Here is a 21,319-nt window from a genome sequence, read left to right as displayed (position 1 = left end):
GATCTACTTTGAAGCAGGTGAAAAGTAACCATAATAATAAGAATGATTTCTGCAGCACTCAGGAACAGCGGAGCAGGGAGGCTGAATGGCTTTATCCCACCCCCCCCCCCCCTTACTGTATGCTAAAATTGCAAAAAATTAAAAATGAATCACCAGTCAAGCCCCTTTTTCTTGGTTTTAGACCCCCACCCCACTTTTTCAGACCCCCACACTTTTCTAAGATTATCCAGATTTTCTCAACGCTCCATGGTGCCTGAGCACATAGCATTTTTTTAAACGACACAATTAGCTTAATGTATATTTTTTGATGATGATATTTTCAAATATTGATGATTCAAAATACTGCAAAACTTTTTCCCTGTACAATTTTCAGCACTTTGCTACTTTTGCTCAATTTTGAAAACAGTTTCTGTTGTTGGGAAAATCTGGGCTTCGTTGTTACATGCTTTGGTATCTACGTCTTTGTGCTTCGATATTTATCATTTCTACGCATTAAAAATCTCTTGAAGACGTAAGATAGACAGCATTTTTTATTACGTGAGAATAGAAAAGCAAATAGAGACAAATGATAGTTGCATAGCTTATATTTTTTGAAAATCATCACTCAGCGATGGCATACAGGAAAAACCTTTGACGAATGTGAGCATTATAATTTGCAACGGTACAGCTTTTACTTCACCAAAGTGATGTTTGCTGGCAGGTGCTCTTAGTAAAAAGCCCGAGCCCCACGACAAGGAGGCACCTTTCGCTCGGGATTCCTTTCTTAAGAAACTCAGGGATGATGGAATGGCTATCAAATTCTACCCATTTATTAAGGGCATAAAAAAGGATAAGGGGAGTCCAAAAGTTAAAAAGATGAAATGGTTTTGATGCAAAAAAACAACCTGATTAAATATGAGAAGGTAAAGATACCCATTAATTTTAGTCGGTCACTATTTATGTATTGCCATTCAATCATCAGACAGTGAAAGGAATACGTGTTCCCAGCAGGCAGCAGGTGCGTTTTGGCAAAGAGCTTTGTACGTGGAGAGGCAAAATCGATGAAACTTCGGAACAAGTAAAAATTGCCAAAAGGTGAATTTCATTTTCTTACACATTCCAATTCGCTGGCGAGAATTCTTTTGAAGGTAGCTAACGGCATACATTCTACGCTTTCTGCCACTCCTGCCAGCAACACGTCAAGCGTAAACTGTCTTAAAACATATAGCTGATTAAACTTTTAAATGTAACTGCTGTTTTTAGCATGGGTGATATTAAACAATAAGCTGTTTCAATAAGTCTGGTTGAAACTGTCTCAGAACCTATTAATAATATTGTACAATTTAATCATCAATATTTCAGAAGCAAGATGACAAAACAATACTTGCTGACTTACACTATAGCTCGACGCGTGTTAAATATAGAGAATTTTTCCGTGACACAAGCTTTATAGGTTTTCCTACTAAAAGTAGAAGTAATTGAAATTAAAGAAAATAGACGGGAAACATTGCAATTATCCTAAAAATTAGTTCAAAGATGGATTCTAATTGAGCTATATTTAATCGCATAAAGGTATGGCAAATTTAGCAGCATAGTTCACTTTCCTGTGATTGGTGGCATATTAATCTATAATCACGGATCTAGGGAAGAGGACAATAACATATCTACTATAAAACATAAAAATGCATTAAACTGTACTATAAGAGAAAAGGGAACACCGGACAGCAACTTGGCCAGCACAACCTATGTTTCTTGTTTAGACACCAACCACCAACATGGCCATCAACGTCAATGTTCCAAAAGCAAAAGAGACACCAGGCAGAAACAAGGCCAACACCAGCAATGTCCCAACAGCAAAAGAGAAACCAGGCAGCAGCACGGTCAGCACCAGCAAAGTTCCAACTGCAAGAGAGACACCAAGCACCAATACGGGCAGCAGCAGCAATGTTCCAACAGCAAAAGAGACAACAGGCAGCAACACGGCCAGCAGCAGCAATGTTCCAACAACAATAGAGACATACCCATAGCAACACATGCAAAGAGACAATCAAGACCGAAAGCAAAGAACAATAATAAGCAAGTAAACGGCAGATCTAAAAGAACAGCAATGACGATGTATACGGCAAGAAAGATTATCAAGTAGAGCAAGAAAGATAAGAATAACCACCATATGATTGCAAAACTACAAACCAATAAGGAAGAGTAAACTAGATTGGAGAAGTTGGTGTTGGCTACGTGAACTTCAATCAAGCACTCCCAAGGGGCTGGTTACCCTTGCTCGTGTTAACCTTGAAAGAAATTCAACGCAACCAAACAGACGGGATTCTAGAGAGAAGAAAAGGCTGGAAATGCAACGTCCATTGGCTAACATACTACTATACCCATAGCAACACATGAAAAGTGACAATCAAGACCGAAAGCAAAGAACAATAATAAGCAAGTAAACGGCAGATCTAAAAGAACAGCAATGACGATGTATACGGCAAGAAAGATTATCAAGTAGAGCAAGAAAGATAAGAATAACCACCATATGATTGCAAAACTACAAACCAATAAGGAAGAGTAAACTAGATTGGAGAAGTTGGTGTTGGCTACGTGAACTTCAATCAAGCACTCCCAAGGGGCTGGTTACCCTTGCTCGTGTTAACCTTGAAAGAAGTTCAACGCAACCAAACAGACGGGATTCTAGAGAGAAGAAAAGGCTGGAAATGCAACGTCCATTGGCTAACATACTACTATACCCATAGCAACACATGAAAAGTGACAATCAAGACCGAAAGCAAAGAACAATAATAAGCAAGTAAACGGCAGATCTAAAAGAACAGCAATGACGATGTATACGGCAAGAAAGATTATCAAGTAGAGCAAGAAAGATAAGAATAACCACCATATGATTGCAAAACTACAAACCAATAAGGAAGAGTAAACTAGATTGGAGAAGTTGGTGTTGGCTACGTGAACTTCAATCAAGCACTCCCAAGGGGCTGGTTACCCTTGCTCGTGTTAACCTTGAAAGAAGTTCAACGCAACCAAACAGACGGGATTCTAGAGAGAAGAAAAGGCTGGAAATGCAACGTCCATTGGCTAACATACTACTATACCCATAGCAACACATGAAAAGTGACAATCAAGACCGAAGGCAAAGAACAATAATAAGCAAGTAAACGGCAGATCTAAAAGAACAGCAATGACGATGTATACGGCAAGAAAGATTATCAAGTAGAGCAAGAAACATAAGAATAACCACCATATGATTGCAAAACTACAAACCAATAAGGAAGAGTAAACTATATTGGAGAAGTTGGTGTTGGCTACGTGAACTTCAATCAAGCACTCCCAAGGGGCTGGTTACCCTTGCTCGTGTTAACCTTGAAAGAAGTTCAACGCAACCAAACAGACGGGATTCTAGAGAGAAGAAAAGGCTGGAAATGCAACGTCCATTGGCTAACATACTACTATACCCATAGCAACACATGAAAAGTGACAATCAAGACCGAAAGCAAAGAACAATAATAAGCAAGTAAACGGCAGATCTAAAAGAACAGCAATGACGATGTATATGGCAAGAAAGATTATCAAGTAGAGCAAGAAAGATAAGAATAACCACCATATGATTGCAAAACTACAAACCAATAAGGAAGAGTAAACTAGATTGGAGAAGTTGGTGTTGGCTACGTGAACTTCAATCAAGCACTCCCAAGGGGCTGGTTACCCTTGCTCGTGTTAACCTTGAAAGAAGTTCAACGCAACCAAACAGACGGGATTCTAGAGAGAAGAAAAGGCTGGAAATGCAACGTCCATTGGCTAACATACTACTATACCCATAGCAACACATGAAAAGTGACAATCAAGACCGAAGGCAAAGAACAATAATAAGCAAGTAAACGGCAGATCTAAAAGAACAGCAATGACGATGTATACGGCAAGAAAGATTATCAAGTAGAGCAAGAAAGATAAGAATAACCACCATATGATTGCAAAACTACAAACCAATAAGGAAGAGTAAACTAGATTGGAGAAGTTGGTGTTGGCTACGTGAACTTCAATCAAGCACTCCCAAGGGGCTGGTTACCCTTGCTCGTGTTAACCTTGAAAGAAGTTCAACGCAACCAAACAGACGGGATTCTAGAGAGAAGAAAAGGCTGGAAATGCAACGTCCATTGGCTAACATACTACTATACCCATAGCAACACATGAAAAGTGACAATCAAGACCGAAAGCAAAGAACAATAATAAGCAAGTAAACGGCAGATCTAAAAGAACAGCAATGACGATGTATATGGCAAGAAAGATTATCAAGTAGAGCAAGAAAGATAAGAATAACCACCATATGATTGCAAAACTACAAACCAATAAGGAAGAGTAAACTAGATTGGAGAAGTTGGTGTTGGCTACGTGAACTTCAATCAAGCACTCCCAAGGGGCTGGTTACCCTTGCTCGTGTTAACCTTGAAAGAAGTTCAACGCAACCAAACAGACGGGATTCTAGAGAGAAGAAAAGGCTGGAAATGCAACGTCCATTGGCTAACATACTACTATACCCATAGCAACACATGAAAAGTGACAATCAAGACCGAAAGCAAAGAACAATAATAAGCAAGTAAACGGCAGATCTAAAAGAACAGCAATGACGATGTATATGGCAAGAAAGATTATCAAGTAGAGCAAGAAAGATAAGAATAACCACCATATGATTGCAAAACTACAAACCAATAAGGAAGAGTAAACTAGATTGGAGAAGTTGGTGTTGGCTACGTGAACTTCAATCAAGCACTCCCAAGGGGCTGGTTACCCTTGCTCGTGTTAACCTTGAAAGAAGTTCAACGCAACCAAACAGACGGGATTCTAGAGAGAAGAAAAGGCTGGAAATGCAACGTCCATTGGCTAACATACTACTATACCCATAGCAACACATGAAAAGTGACAATCAAGACCGAAGGCAAAGAACAATAATAAGCAAGTAAACGGCAGATCTAAAAGAACAGCAATGACGATGTATACGGCAAGAAAGATTATCAAGTAGAGCAAGAAAGATAAGAATAACCACCATATGATTGCAAAACTACAAACCAATAAGGAAGAGTAAACTAGATTGGAGAAGTTGGTGTTGGCTACGTGAACTTCAATCAAGCACTCCCAAGGGGCTGGTTACCCTTGCTCGTGTTAACCTTGAAAGAAGTTCAACGCAACCAAACAGACGGGATTCTAGAGAGAAGAAAAGGCTGGAAATGCAACGTCCATTGGCTAACATACTACTATACCCATAGCAACACATGAAAAGTGACAATCAAGACCGAAAGCAAAGAACAATAATAAGCAAGTAAACGGCAGATCTAAAAGAACAGCAATGACGATGTATATGGCAAGAAAGATTATCAAGTAGAGCAAGAAAGATAAGAATAACCACCATATGATTGCAAAACTACAAACCAATAAGGAAGAGTAAACTAGATTGGAGAAGTTGGTGTTGGCTACGTGAACTTCAATCAAGCACTCCCAAGGGGCTGGTTACCCTTGCTCGTGTTAACCTTGAAAGAAGTTCAACGCAACCAAACAGACGGGATTCTAGAGAGAAGAAAAGGCTGGAAATGCAACGTCCATTGGCTAACATACTACTATACCCATAGCAACACATGAAAAGTGACAATCAAGACCGAAGGCAAAGAACAATAATAAGCAAGTAAACGGCAGATCTAAAAGAACAGCAATGACGATGTATACGGCAAGAAAGATTATCAAGTAGAGCAAGAAAGATAAGAATAACCACCATATGATTGCAAAACTACAAACCAATAAGGAAGAGTAAACTAGATTGGAGAAGTTGGTGTTGGCTACGTGAACTTCAATCAAGCACTCCCAAGGGGCTGGTTACCCTTGCTCGTGTTAACCTTGAAAGAAGTTCAACGCAACCAAACAGACGGGATTCTAGAGAGAAGAAAAGGCTGGAAATGCAACGTCCATTGGCTAACATACTACTATACCCATAGCAACACATGAAAAGTGACAATCAAGACCGAAGGCAAAGAACAATAATAAGCAAGTAAACGGCAGATCTAAAAGAGCAGCAATGACGATGTATACGGCAAGAAAGATTATCAAGTAGAGCAAGAAAGATAAGAATAACCACCATATGATTGCAAAACTACAAACCAATAAGGAAGAGTAAACTAGATTGGAGAAGTTGGTGTTGGCTACGTGAACTTCAATCAAGCACTCCCAAGGGGCTGGTTACCCTTGCTCGTGTTAACCTTGAAAGAAGTTCAACGCAACCAAACAGACGGGATTCTAGAGAGAAGAAAAGGCTGGAAATGCAACGTCCATTGGCTAACATACTACTATACCCATAGCAACACATGAAAAGTGACAATCAAGACCGAAAGCAAAGAACAATAATAAGCAAGTAAACGGCAGATCTAAAAGAACAGCAATGACGATGTATACGGCAAGAAAGATTATCAAGTAGAGCAAGAAAGATAAGAATAACCACCATATGATTGCAAAACTACAAACCAATAAGGAAGAGTAAACTAGATTGGAGAAGTTGGTGTTGGCTACGTGAACTTCAATCAAGCACTCCCAAGGGGCTGGTTACCCTTGCTCGTGTTAACCTTGAAAGAAGTTCAACGCAACCAAACAGACGGGATTCTAGAGAGAAGAAAAGGCTGAAAATGCAACGTCCATAGGCTAACATACTATACCCAAAGACGATGTATATGGTAAGAAGTTTTATCCTTCGTTGTCAGAGAAAGATTCCTTTAGTCGATTTACCCAATCAATGTAAAAATGGTATTCGTTTTTGGTCATCGTTATCCACCCTGCTCCTTTGTATTGTTGGACAACATTTCTGTTTGGGAATTCAACCATGTATCGTCTTAAGCCCGGGGTTATCTCTTCAAAGACGTATGGCTCAGCATCCAGTTTAGACTTCCAATCTTGATAAGTCTTCAATTCTTCCTCCGTACAAGCAAGGTAATGGAGTCCAAGTTTTAGTACCTTTCCTTTTGCCTCTTCTTCAAAACAATATCTTTTCACAGGCGTGTTTAGGACAAGAAGGATCAAATTGCGCCCATACATCCGTATCAGATTTTCTTCCTTAAAGTAACAATAGTTGTCTTTACACCACACTTTATCATAATAAATTACATGAACGATGAAAGCATTATATCGTTGTTATTATATGTATGCATGAGTAATTCGCCACAATAACTGTATTTACCAGTTATAAAGTTAAAAAGAAAAAATACAATTATATAAATTAACAACAAAATAAACACTCCTAATTTCAGTGGCCCGGATGGTGTTTAAATGTCAAGCTGACCTAAAGTCCATAATTGTCCCCTTAGGGGTGCTGGTTTACCAGGAAAAAAGAGAAAAAATATACAGGAATTTTTGACTGTTGTTAGTTAAAAGACAGTCCTTGATAGTAGACATATTTGCTATCTTCCTCTTTCACTATACTTTGGAAAAAGTTACCTTTGATCTTATGCCTGGAGGTGTTGATATTAGATGTTAATTTTAGTGCTGATGAAAGACCCTAGAATCCATGTTTTGGACCCTAGGTAGGCTAGGCACGGCTGTGCAGTATTGATTTAACGAAATCCTAGATCTAGTTTAAACTTTAATCTGCGCAATATTTGTTCGTGGTTGACCGGATAAAATATTTTAGCACTGTACGTTGGGGCCATTTCTTGGAGACATTTTAACCTTTGACACAGACACAAAGGTTTATCCTGTTTTCGTTGGGAGCCAATTTATAGCCTTGAATTCTGTGACGCCAATATGTGCTGTGTGACCCAATATGTGCTGTATATTTTCAAGCCACAATCTATTAATTACCCATGCGAAAAAGGTTACAAGGACTTAGATAGATGAAAATTCTAAAAAATGATACAAATCAGATTTTATTTATATAGAAGAAAAACTATGGCCTTGGAAAAATACCTTCTGGTAGATTTAAGTTACTTACAGATATAATTGGTTACTTACATCTGTCTCCAAATGATAAGGGCGAAATCGCTGGAAATAATCTTTTAACGATTCATCAGTTGCAAAATCTGAGAAAGAGATTTTCAGTTAGTTGTAGAAATTTCGTTCCAGTTACTTAGGGTGGTAGAAGGTCATTGACGTAAATTATAATGAAACAAAGATGAAAAAAAAAAGAAATTGTTCACCATATTTGAACATCATACACAATTTTATGTTAAATTGTAATAGTGGGAAACATAAATTTGAAAAGAACAAAAACTCATACAATTAAAAAAATCTTATTTGTTTCGAAAAAGATTTACCTTGCCAGATTGAAGGACTAGAAAGCTTGGTCACATGGCCATTAACAATGTTGTATGCCAACTGCTGCCGTACATAATCCATGTCATACAGAGAAAAATCGAAGTTGGTAGAGTTGGCTTCGGAAATCATACCGCATATCGAAAATAATCCACATTGGGTGCCGCTGCTGCCTTGGAGGGGAAAAGAAATTTTCTTCCTTCTAAATTCGCAGACTTGGTTGTGCGAAAGAAAAGAAAGACGTTTCAAAAGAGTGTCCACCTCCTCTTTGTGTTCCAGGCCCAAAGAATCTAAAACTGAATAGCTGGATGAAACATTATTGATAGAAAGTACCCACCAGTGCCTTCCAGAACTAATTGGAAGGAGCAATAAATCTTTGCTGGGAGGTACAAGAGTAGCTTGACTTTTAGAAATCATGGTAGAAGGGTTCAAAAGTCTTGTGGCTAGCAATGTGTCCATAGCATATACGCTAGGAAATGATTTATTTATTGCTTGGCAAACTGAGCAAATTATACTGTCATTTATAAAATTTTCACCACCAAGACTCCTTACATCATGGGCTGTCACATGTTTAAAGACAGAAGATATTTCTTGGCATGCATTCACAGTGGAGTTATGGCGCATAATTTCAAAGACGGTAAAATTTATCTTTGGCTGCAAAGTATCAGCATCATCTTCAATGAAGACGTATTTTTGCTTTGGAATGTGATACGCAGCAAAACCTGAGGAGTATGAAAGTTGCCAAAGATATGTCAACCCACTCTGAATGCTGTAAATGGAGGGGCCTTTAATGCTATCAAGAATGATCATATCATGTTCCAAAAAAACAATGGTTACAAAATGGTTCATGGAGTCAGCTATAAATAAGCGGTCATTTCTTTTAATCTCCAATATTTTAAGCAGATTTTTAAACAGTTCATCAGGATTTTCGTCAAGATGGCAAGGGTTAGCATTTTGAAAAAATAGCTTGAAATTATTGTCAAAGCGGATGCACTCATAGCCTTGATCTTGTGCAACGCTGATGATAACGTCAATGCTATAGTCTCCTGAGAGTGATCTTTGCTTTTGGAAATCGTTGCTCAGATCTTCTCTCAGAGCCATTTCCAACCAAAGACAGTCGGCAACACTGTTAAAATCATGCGGAGTTAGATAAAACTTGTTGATGGTATTATGCAAAGCACACATGCCGCAAAGTGTTGTGCTACCTTGAAGTTGCATTTTGAATCGTTCTCTTTTAAAATCAAAGTTAATAAGTTTCACATGACTATCCACATTAAATGGGTAGTCTGAAAAGACAATTTCTATAAAATATTCAAGGTTTGATTCAAAACCCTTCCCTTTATTTCCTTCAATTTCACAAGAATCTAGCTTGTGAAGAAATTGTCTTACAAGGTCAAGAACTTGCACATTAGTGCACGAAGCCAAAATGTTGTTGCACTTTTCTCTAGCACGAGCCAACAAGTTATTATGTGAAGATGTAAACCCTTTTTTTGCTGCTGTGGGAGATAATTTGACCGTTTTGGTCTTTGGAAGAGTTGATTCCTCATCAAAATTTTTATTTCTTTTTTTTGTCCCTTTACCAGTAGCTGTATTGTGTTTTGGTGAAAGATTTTTCCTTTGCAAACCACACCGTTCAACGAAATTTAGTGCCTGTTGTCGGCAACAAGAATGGGAACAAGTGTCTGTGCTTTTAAAACAGTCAATGCACTGGTGGTCATCTTCTTCAAGAAAGGAAATGATTTTGTCACTCAACCAGACTTTCCTTTTTCTTTCCCAAGCCACAGTACCATAAAGAAAAAAAGGAAATCCAGCCTGTTTTAGTTCGTCCATTCCCCTCAGATATGCAGAATGCATATCACACTGTTGTTGACCACTAGATAAACTATACAACTCGGCAAGCACTCCGAAATCCAGCACTTCAAAATATTTCGCAAAAAAAGAATCTATGTTTAATCTTAAAATTGTTTTTGTGGTTGGTCGTTTTTCTTTGTAGATCTGTCGTCTGACTTGAAAAGCAAAATCTGATACTGCATCTAATACTGCTTTTCGGGTCTTGTTGCCTTTACTTGTGGGCAAAGAAGAGGAGGGGTCAGAAGATGTGGCCTCATTATTGTTTTTTTCGAATAGAACCATTTCTCCTTCAAATAAATTTTTTTGGTAAAAGCTATCTCCATCAGGAAAATTAAGCTTATACATGGAAGAGGGCAATACCTCAACAACTTCGGCAATGACATTTAATGGCAAAAATGGGTCATGGTTTTTCTTTATACCTCGACCAGTTTTCATGTCTGGGTTCTTAACCAGAACTTTGTCACCAACATCAAACTTGTCACCTGGGGAATTTTTTAGATCCCTCTCGATGTTACGGTGGATAGTTATTTCAGTGGCCTCCAAAAGCTTGAGGTGATTCAGGAACCTTATTTTTGACAAATTAAACAGACAAGAAGAAAACTTACGACTTTCAAAATCTGATTCCTGGCTACACTCAGTTTCTTCTGCCTCCATCTCGCCTGAATCATTACTATCATCATTTGAACGGTCTACAAAAAGTGTTTTTGACAAAGAGGAACCAAGACATGACTGCATTATCTCAGTTGCTGGAATGGTTTTTACAGAGGAAACATCAAAAGAAGAGGAACAATCTAAAACTTGTTTTTGAAAACTATCAACCTCACACGTACCAAAACTACTTTCATCTCCACTGACAGAACTTGTTGCAGATTCTTCATCGTCGGATTGCTCAGCATCAACATAGGAAGATTTAAGGATGCTGTCTTCAGGTACAACAGAGAAACCAATGGTGTTGCAGTCACGATTTCTATACACTCTGAAGGGGATGTCATCAATTGTAAAATTATAAGATTTGTTTATTTTATCTGCAATACCAGGAAGTAACAGTGGCCACATTTTTGCCTGTTCTTCATGTGGTGAATTTTGCAATAACTTTCTAAGATATGCCTTAACTGTTTTGTTCAAGTTCTCAACTTGCCCTTGATGTCTTGGTGTATAAGGTTTCCCCCTCACCATTCTGAAATTATAATCCTTACTGAACTGCCTAATTAGATTATTTACAAATTCTTTGCCATTATCAGACTGAAGGATGTCAGGTGCACCCTCGACGTCAAAAAGAAATTTTATCACCCTGTACACCATTTGAGCTGTCTTATATTGCAAAGGGAAGAGCCAACAGAATTTACTAAAACAGCATTTTATGGATAGAATGTAACGGAATCCCCAAGGATTGTTTTTCATGAAAGATCTCTTAGCTGGAGCCATGTCAATAAGATCATACTGAAGTCTTTCATGTGGACGAAAAGAGCGAATAGGCTTCGGAGGCGCAATCTGTGTCGAGGGAAGAGGTGTGTTAATACGACAAGATTTGCATCCTTTTAAGAATGACCGAATTTCCTTGAAAATTCCCTTGAAATAGAATTTAGAAGTGAAAATCTTGCTCAATGCATTTATGCCACCAGGGACACAACACGTTTCTCCACCAATCGTTTTAGTGTAGTGAAGATCTTTAAGAACATCGAGCACATTTTCCTTACATATCACCTCCTTTGAATCGATACATGTCTTCGAAGATTTGCTATAGGAATGATGCATTACTACTGGAAGATCGTTGTATCTACCTAAAACCAACTTTCCATGGCTATCAAATTTAAGGGAGTAAATTGGTTTCTGGTGGTTTCTGGAAAAAAATAAGTTGCTGCTTTTTGTGGCTAAAAAAGTCTTGATAGAAAGTAGCTGTGGCTTTGAAAAAGTTTTCATCATCAAATTCTTAGCGAATTTTGGATGGTGTCTGATTACTAAAAATTTCAAAATCATTATGAGCAAGGGTTTTGTCATTGGGCCCTTAAAAGAAAGATCTGCTGATGGTTCAACAGTATGGCTCAAAATTTTTGACAAAATCCCCTCGTCTTGTACTGTGGCGGAATGTGCTGAGGAGGAGTTTGTTGAAAATAGAGAAGGTGTTGGAGATGAGTCATTGTGGTTAGATAGAGATAAAAGTTCGTCAGATCCATTTGAACTTTCTATACCTTCTTGACAAGCGTTATCAGCTGTATCCCCAACTGAATCTGAAAAAAATCAATTGAAAATAGGCAGATGTATTCTTATAAACCCTAGCAACGAAGGAGTAGCATCCAAGGGAGAGGGCAGAGGACAATTTTCCCTGTTCTTTGAATTCATTTCTTTATTGATTGCTAGCCAAGCATTTTCTACCATATTTCTATACCTATTGTAATTGCGATCGGCGGAGCAAACAATTAGAGCTCTTTTTTCATCAACAGAGTCTTTGAGCTTTCAATATTCCGAACATTGACGCTTAAATTGCAGACCTAGAAACTTTTAGGCATATATTATACTTTTCCTATATCTATTGATCAGATTGGTTATCGTAAAACTGGAAAAAAACCGAAAACTGATTTATATGAAATGCACCACAGGAGGCAGGGGCATCGCAACGATGGAGTTGTGGGTTGACAGCGAACAAATTTCTCGACAAAGCTCAGTATGAAAAACAGAGTAGAGCCGTTTCCGGCTTATAGAGTAGAGATTTGTTCCGGAATTTTTTCTCACCTGAATTTCCAAAATTATTTGTCAAACTTTAGAAAAAGGAGACTGAAGTCTCCAAAGACATAATTACCAAGGGAGCACAGTGGGCACATTCCTATTTTAAGCCTCTTTTAGGTGACCCTTTATTGCTTACGTTTTTCTCCTACTTTTAAAATTCTCCTTCCTACAACTATCGTTGCCCCTGCCTCGACAACACATACCATTCTCATCAAATAGAAACTCGAGTATCTCGTTTATCTGCTGCTCATCTGTTGCCATTGTGATGAATCTGAAAAAGGTGCAAATTTCATTCTGGATAAGTTAACGCAAAAGAGACACAATTGAGTTTGTGTAAAAAGACAGTGAAGTGAGGCTAGCTTGACTCGAAATTACCAAGGAATAGGTTTTGAAAGTTTTGGAAACATATACAGTATCGATTGTAGAAATTTTCGTATTGTCTCGTTTATGTTCCTCTTACTACAGGGACGTCGTAGCTAACAAATTATGTAAGACCCATTACAAACGTTTTTACTGCTTACATTTTTAGTCTTTTTGTTCTTTACCGTCCTTCTCTTGCCCTTGTCAGACAGTCAATTACCAGCTTCTTCGTCACATACTATTATCTACCTTTCTATTCACTTCTCTCCCAGTTCCCCAGCAATTTTCGTTTTACACATTTAACAACATGTATTGTATTAGGTGGGTTCCCTTTAGCTTCTATTTATTGAATTTTTCCATTGTAATTTAGCATGGTAAGTAGGATCCATTGATTTTGTAAATTTATTACTGATGAAGCCAAAGCAGAAAATCTCTCTCCCGTGTAAACGGCGTCTAAGGCAATAATTCCTTTAAGTTTATGGCGGAAAATCTTCCACTGCACAGCATTTTCTCACACTTTTTCTTTAGAAATTTTGTAAATACAGAAGGTATTGTTAATGTGTCTTTAATTACAGTTCTGTTTCTCTAGTTTTCACAGTTAACACAATCGTTGCTGAGGTAATGTGTAAACATGTTTGACTAACTCCAATATGACTAATCCCACTAATATTATTCTTATTTCTGATTGGTTGCTGAGGTGTAATTTGCTTAATCCAAAATTGTTAATCAGTTAGTTAGTTCGTGGCTGATTGTAGTTGGTTGATGAGTTGATTGATGTAGGAGAGAGATTGCACGTTTATATTTATTGGTAATATCTTTCGGTTTACCCAGCCTGTTTCTTTAGTTTTACTCTTATTACGTGATAAAGAATCAAATAATGCATGAGGTGGGATTCACCTCAGTTTATATACTATCATTCAAACATTTTACAAAATGAGGGTTTGAATATACATGTGAAATAATCTAATGAAAACTACTGTTAACTGGTCTGTCATAAAGTGTTCGATGTCATAAATGACTGAGCCGTGAACGCTTTGGTATAGAACAAGATGCTTCAGAATGTGGCGTAGGCACTAAATTCCACCAAAGGTGTACATGGTCACCCTTTCTTTGCGCTATGAGGTGAGGGTCATACACACCCATTAGCGAAATTAAAGGGAAAGCACAGAAAACTCTCATGATTAGGGCATATAGCAATTTTGGTGGAAAATTTCTTTAAATTCCACGACGTTGAAAGAAAATCTAACAAATTTGCCAAAATAAACGGATGAGCTTGAGTCAAGATGGTGCCATGTGCACCAAACGATCCCCCACCAACGTCGCTGTAAATTGATAAAATTGCTACAAAATTCAAAAATTAACTTTTTAAGCAGGTTATCAAATGTTCAAACATCTTGTAATCTATTTGTTAACCATAGTTGTCAAATCACAGAGATCTGCTGTGAGATTCACGGATTTCAAATTCGTCTCATGCTCTCGCGCCACGGATGTTGTTAGAAATCTCACGGATCTAGCAACATTCAGCCAATTTTCAAGCAATCATTAAGATTTTCTAAATTTTCTCCATTTTGAAACACAATTTTTTTTAAATTGGGCCTTCCTTTGAGTGAGGGAAGCTCGCTTACAATAAGAGTTAAATACTTATTTTCAAAGCCTAAAATCTCTCAAATCAAGGCAATATGAGAAGCCTATGTAAAACAATTTCCAGGGAGGCATTTTTCCGTCAAGTCGATACCAGATACCCTTAGTTGGCATCTATATAATTCATATCATCCGTGCCCCAATCTAGGCCAATATTAAAAACTTATTTGGTGCTTTTCAACCTCGATGTATTTCGTGTTTCACAATTTCGTCTAAGTGAACAAAACACAAAAAGTTGTAAAGATCAAAAGACCAACTTCTTACCATGCAATGATCGCTTTCTGCTTTACAAAGCAAAACTTCCTTTTCTCAGGTCAAAGTAGCATGTGCAACCGCCACAAGAGGAAAGTTCACGATGAAACTCAACTAGGTTAGAAAACGCCCCCGGTTTTCTAGAGAAAGTTCTGCACCATGTGACCTCTGACGTCAGTGCAAGCTCTGCCATCCTTGCTAGCTCTGCCACGCTACATCTGCCTTTTAGCTTTGTCTCTTGCTAAAATGTACGATGGATCCTATCATTACTAGGGCTGATTTACGTGTGTTTGTTGCTGCTCATTCACGTCGTGTTGCGGTGTTACTTATTCACAACATTTTAGCGTTTTTTCGCCGCAAGAATCCCTTTTGATTCCATCGAGCAGCCTGCTATCGTGGCCTTTTCTTTATTCACACAAAAACACCTTTACATGGTAAACGCCTCGTTGATGAGATGGAATTTTTAAGGGGTTTTTTCAAACTTTGTTCAAAATTACCTTTTAGTGTACTTCGGCCTCGGATTGTTCTTAATGTGATCTTAACTTTTGTTTAAAGTGCAGATGACATTAAAATTTTATTCGCTTAAATCATCAAAGAAACATCACGGTAAGGATGGTAGACTTAGTTTTTTCATTTGCGACTCACTTTCCCCAAAAAACGGTGTTTTCCAACACCCAATGTGTGTCACAACAAATACGCGGTCGAACCATCCCCTGTGACGTAAAGTGGTTGTTTCACTATGTGCGGGCACTACTGTTGTGTCCCCCTGAATATTTTTTCCTCCATTATTGTAATAAATTTTATTTATATAACTCAAGCAATGCCATCAAAGGTCGGAAAGTAATTTAGAAATTTTTTTTGGTTCATTATAAAATTGATAAAAATTGAAATAAAGTGAGCCGGCTATGGTCCTAATTTCGCAGCTCACAATGTTATCATATGGTCAACCCAAGTTAGTTTGCAAGAAAAGCTTATTCAAAAATAAACATGATGTTCAAGAACAAAATTAGAAAACTTTTACTATAAAACAGGTAAGTGCGTTACGGTAAACCATTGTGCATGACTTTAGGGAATGAATACCCCCTTGAGGAAGATACCGTTGTGCTTGACTGCCATCCTGGAAAACCTGCCCCAACAGAAGCACGCGCTTGGTATTACTTATTGAAAATGCAGCGTAAAGATATCGAGCCATCATCTTATTCAAGAGCACCTTTTTCCGACTGATTTTTCCCGTACATTTCCCTCTCCTCCTGGTTTTGACACCGAAAACACCAAAACATTTTCTCGACGTGATGCTCTACCTTCAGTTCGCAAACCAAAACAAGACAAAGAACTAAGCAAGAATGAAAATGCATGGTGAGTAATATGATTCCTATTGTTTTTTTATAACTGCCTAACAACGTTCTATTGTGTAACACCTGAGATACACCGGGGGCACTCCTTGTCTCTCCTTGTCTCTCTGTGTGGGGTCCATATCACTGTTTTTAATACATAAAAATAACCCAAATATTCAATTTTGCAATTATTTTTTTAAAACATTTAAACAAATGTAAACTACTTCAATTTTGTTATAAAAAAGCGAAAAAGGTTTTGGAAACTCAAAAAGCAGGGGGTTGGAAACTCAAGAAATATTTAACAAGCAGGGAAATGATATTCGATGGGATAAAGATGCAAAATGCAAGTGAGAATCGATTAAAAATAAACAGAAGTCATCAAGTAACAAAACATGATATAAAAACTTTCAATTAAATCACGGATTCAAACTTTTGAAAAATCTGTTTCTGTATAACAGAAATAGCCTTGATCAAAGACCAAAAAAATAATCTTGGATCATGTTTGTTGTTAAATGTACATATTGAAATTTGTGTTCCTCGTTCTTCACAGGCAATCAGCGTAAACGGAAGCTCTGCAAAGATGGAGTTGCTTTGGCATCAACAAGGTTTTGAATCTCTCAGAATTTCTGGAATTCAAGAATCTACGTTTGTATCTGACAGACACCAAGACTGTATGCCATTGCACAGAGATACCTATTGAATAAGAACATTGTATGACTTAATATAATGGTTGATTTGAGTTTCTCTTACATTCTTTAGAATCGGCAGGATCATAACGTTGCATATATATATATATATGGTATACTCATTTCTGCCAGATTTAATGAAAATAAAATATTAAATTTACTAATTCCAAGAATTGAAGGTGCCAAACAGAATTTGTATTTCTAGACAGATTAACTTCTTCTTCATTCGCCCATACAAGGCAATAGACTAGGCCGCTTTGATCAGGGAATGATGGCCTAAAAACAGCAGAAATGTACGGGGAATACTGAATTTATAACACTAAAAAACATAATGACAACCTATTTCACTTACCATTGACTCAAAGTAATAATTCCTCGCCAACGATCACGCAGTTGGGATTGTTGTATTCCATCTTCGTCCTCTGCCCAGTCATGAAAGCTTCGAGCCATGCCAGCTTCGCCTGGTTGCGCGTCTGAAAAAAGACTGGTTCGTTCTTGCAAGGCGAAAATAGCCCATCAGCAGCACCTAAAAGCTATTCCCCTTCACTTTCGTCAAAAGCTGACGCCCTCGAGCTTGAATAATTGCCGTGAGACATGTTCACAAACTCGCAAGTAAACTCCGCCGTATAATTTCTCGTTAGTTAGCAATGTAAATTTTCACTTTACGTCAACCCGTAAACACAACCCCTTTACGTCACTTTCTGTCAAACTCGACCCAATCCCTTGTGACAGAATTTGTAGCAGAAATCGACCTTGAAACAGCTGTAATTACGAAAGTGTTTGTTTTTCGAAAATTTTATGGTGATTTTCGTGATCAGCATACTCGATTACGTCTTGGGGGCAAATAAAAATTTTCGTGTCATACGCACTTTAATTTTGAGGATCGTGTTATTATGAAATTTTCTTAGACGAAAAGGTGTAGCTTCGTTGGGGGATTTACAAATTTGATAATCTAAACTGCACGCTGAACTGGAAAAACTCAAAACGATCTTCTTGGACAACGGCTATCCTGAAGACGTCATTTTATCTTATACTAAGGAGAAGATCGCAAGTTTTTCGGCTGTTCAAAAGTTTGGTCCGCAAAAGTGCCCAGTTTATTTGAAACTACCATGGATTGGTAACACTTCCTTGCGATTCGAGAGTCAGATTAGGCAAGCCATAACCAATTGTTTCTTTGCTGTCAATCCTCGGATTGTTTACAGCACTAGGAGAGCCCTTCCATCCATTCAAAAGGATTGCGTTCCTACCAAACAAAAAAGTTCCGTCATTTATGAATTTACGTGCCAGTGTGATTCTGGCTACGTAGGACACACAACCCAAAGATTGGGGGATAGGATAAAACAGCATGTTCCTTCCAACATACGAAACAAAACTCCCCCTCAAAGAGAACAGCCTCCTCGATCTTGTAGGTCTAGAAACACTGTTAAAACAAGTGATTCTGCCATAGGTCAACATCTTTTAGACAACCCAGATTGTGCAAAACTCTATAATGACGACATGTTTTGGATAATTGGCAGAGCCCGGTCATCCTTCCATCTAGCAGTTTTGGAGTCAATCTACATAAAAACGAAAAAGCCGCCATTGTGTAGACAAAAGGAGTTCGTTTTCTCTCTTGGACTCCATTGGTAATTTTTCTTTAGGCTCGCGGCACTGATTGGTCAACTATACCGGTCTTGTGCTTGCGTTTTTCTGATTGGCCTATTTCGATCCACAACTGGGTATATATTTTTCCATCGTGTTTTTTCGGAACCTATTCTGACGTTTAATGCTCTGAGGAGTGTCAGACGAAAAAGCTTTTAGTATGTTGTAAAATGTTTGCTTTTTTCAAAGCCATTTTCAAATTTGATAATGTAAAATGCACGGTCAGAAAAATTTCAACTTTGAATTTTTTCAAATTTGTTCATCTAACACAAAATACTATTCAAAACCAAATAAAATCAGTATAGATATTCTTTCCTATTGCTACAGGACCTTTTAAACTAACTAGTTACAAAATATGCTTACTACGGCAAATTTGCTTATTTTTGTGGGTTTTGCCTCTCCCTACCCCCACCTGAAAAATAAATTCTGCCTTTGAACATACATAAAGTGATTTTGGCTTTTGCTATGCATTACTAGAAGTACCTTCCGTTTCAAAATTTCTGCAGCGCTTCTCCCATAAATCTCTGCAGCGTTTTGAGACATCTCATGCTCTATTAGACTCACATTATGCAAAATGCGAATCTGGGGATGAATCTGGGATGAATCTGGGGATGGAAAACACGCAAGACTAGGCCCACCAAAAATATCAAAAATCAATTGGCAGAAAAAAAACTTTTATCGAGTGGAATTAGAAAGCAAATTCCAGAAATAACTTATGTTCTAACTAATTATTGTCATTTCGACATATTTCAAGCAGTACAAGCAAGTTTTTGAATCTGGGGATGAATCTGGGGACGAATCTGGGGATGAATGGTACGCGGTAACTCTTTCCGATATTAAAATAAAAACTGAAGTGAATTGAATTGCATGATTTAAATGGCGGGAAAGGCGGGCATTGGAAACAAGGCTACTCTGCGAAAAGGCTGTTGTCCGAGAAGTCACGATAGATAAAAGACACCAATAAATGGTCCAGAGAGAGAGAGTGTTTGCTTGTATTAATATGACAGGGGCTCTGTCCAAAAGTTTTCATGGACACGAGTTGTAGTGAAGATGGAGTTGAGTGAGGCTAAGTATGGCCTATAATTGAAATTCTTGAAGGCCTGAGCATTAGTTCAGGTATTTTTTTTAAATTTCCCTCTACGTACCGAGGAACTCAAATTAAGATTTTTGATCAGAATTACGAAATAAAAAAGCAGAAAAATGATAATTATAGGTGTTACACTTGTTATTATTTAGAGTTTGGCTTGACATGAGTGATATGTTAGTACAATGTTCTGTCCAGGGTAAAGTCACTCCAAAGATCTGTGACAGGCTCTTAGCCTTTAGCACAGTTCAAGTTATATTTATTAATATAGATATAGTTATTTTATCAAAGGAACAAGATTTTCTGTTAGAGGAACATCTTGCTAGAATGACTATTGGTGCAAGCTGTTTAGTATGATGCATTTGTTGACATAGCAGTTGAAATAGAATTGAGTTTTGTTTTTTCTTTTACTTTTACCATGAAATTGCTGAGTCATGTTCATATTGATGTTGGGTCAATTCAAGCATCTCAGCCAGAAACCTACCAATTTCAGATTTTGGCATGCAGCACTATACTGTTCTTGTGCATGCATCAACTATACTTTGCAGTCTTGTTCTCTCCCAAGTTTTATGTTGCAATATTGATTGGAAGTAAGTTGATATAAACAATTGTTTTTTAAAAGTATGTTTGTTTATTTTACTGGTTGTCTGTCTACTGCAGCAAGCAGGAGCTATGACACTGTGTTGATTTCCTTATTTGCAACAAAAACTAGCAAGTTTTTTAACCCTAAGTCCTAAAGTCTTAACCTTTTAACCATGCATAAAATTTTTCTGCAAGCATAAATCCTTCCCTGTCTTGGATGCTCTGTGGTTTTATAGAGTAAGGAGCAAGGTTATTAGACATATTATAACTTCTTGTGTGTTTTTAAAGCAAAGGTAACAAACAAAAGTTATATCATAGCAACAGGACCCTATTTCACATAATATTCTTGCAAGTAAAGTGTCTTTAAACCATCCAGGTAATCTCCTTTAATATCATTAAGGCATTTGAAACAATAGAAATGATGTTGAAACAATATATCATTTGTGTAAGCATACCACATTATGCTTTGACTTTATCTAACATGGTAAGAGTTTTGTAAAGACTTATTTGAATGACATTTGACATTTGTTGTACATAACACACTAAAGTACTGCTTTGATGTACTCAAGATATTTGACCCTTTTACCAAAATCTCTTGATTATATATTTATTTTACATCAATATATTTTACAACTTGATCAAATACAACATGAATATATTTTTGAAAAACACTCCTTTTTTTGAAAATCCATGTCCCAGTTGTGTGTCAAATTTATGACCCTTTCGCAGAGATTTTTAGAACTCACATGGTGTATAGGGTCATATGGAAGTGAACCCGCCGGGACCTTTTGAGACAGCGGATACAGTTTCAAATCCATTTGAAGCAGCTAAACGCAGGAAAGATAATGATCGTCGTATCACAAAAATTTACCTTGTTCATCTTCATCTCAAAAACCATC

The 21,319-nt window shown here is 37.5% G+C and overlaps 2 protein-coding genes across 6 annotated transcripts in view; one reads left to right on the top strand and one right to left on the bottom strand.

Moving 5' to 3' along the window:
• The window catches only part of LOC135686790 (uncharacterized), a 43,520-nt gene that overhangs the window by 6,085 nt on the left and 16,116 nt on the right, over nucleotides 1-21,319 (top strand). The window lies entirely within an intron of this gene.
• LOC148960124 (uncharacterized) lies at nucleotides 570-16,905 on the bottom strand. 5 transcript variants are annotated; one of them, XM_089108840.1, is made up of 6 exons: nucleotides 16,191-16,905; nucleotides 15,106-15,334; nucleotides 13,044-13,111; nucleotides 8,268-12,344; nucleotides 7,966-8,033; nucleotides 570-7,071 (listed from the first exon to the last, which is right to left on the bottom strand). In XM_089108840.1, the coding sequence occupies exons 3-6, from the start codon at nucleotides 13,099-13,101 to the stop codon at nucleotides 6,706-6,708; spliced, it is 4,569 nt and encodes a 1,522-aa protein (XP_088964966.1). In that variant the 5' UTR covers nucleotides 13,102-13,111; nucleotides 15,106-15,334; nucleotides 16,191-16,905; the 3' UTR covers nucleotides 570-6,705. The 5 variants fall into 5 exon arrangements, with proteins under 5 accessions (XP_088964966.1, XP_088964967.1, XP_088964969.1 ...); XM_089108841.1 differs by having other exon boundaries at nucleotides 16,304-16,905; XM_089108843.1 differs by having other exon boundaries at nucleotides 8,268-8,561; nucleotides 10,947-12,344; nucleotides 15,106-16,899.

The sequence above is a fragment of the Rhopilema esculentum genome, chromosome 6 (genome assembly GCF_057945365.1).
Source record: "Rhopilema esculentum isolate cy_ngs chromosome 6, ASM5794536v1, whole genome shotgun sequence".
Lineage (NCBI taxonomy): Eukaryota > Metazoa > Cnidaria > Scyphozoa > Rhizostomeae > Rhizostomatidae > Rhopilema > Rhopilema esculentum.
The sequence above is the reverse complement of the archived record's forward strand: the minus strand, read 5'-3'. Positions and strand labels throughout refer to the sequence as shown.

Excerpts from the sequence above, each read along its gene's own strand:
- LOC148960124 (XM_089108839.1), bottom strand. The coding sequence starts at position 13,101 with ATGGCAACAGATGAGCAGCAGATAAACGAGATACTCGAGTTTCTATTT. Across the intron at positions 12,345-13,043 it reads GTTTCTATTTGATGAGAATG|ATTCAGTTGGGGATACAGCT; the intron begins GTATGTGTTGTC and ends GATTTTTTTCAG. Across the intron at positions 7,072-7,965 it reads CTTATCATTTGGAGACAGAT|GAAGAAAATCTGATACGGAT; the intron begins GTAAGTAACCAA and ends TGTTACTTTAAG.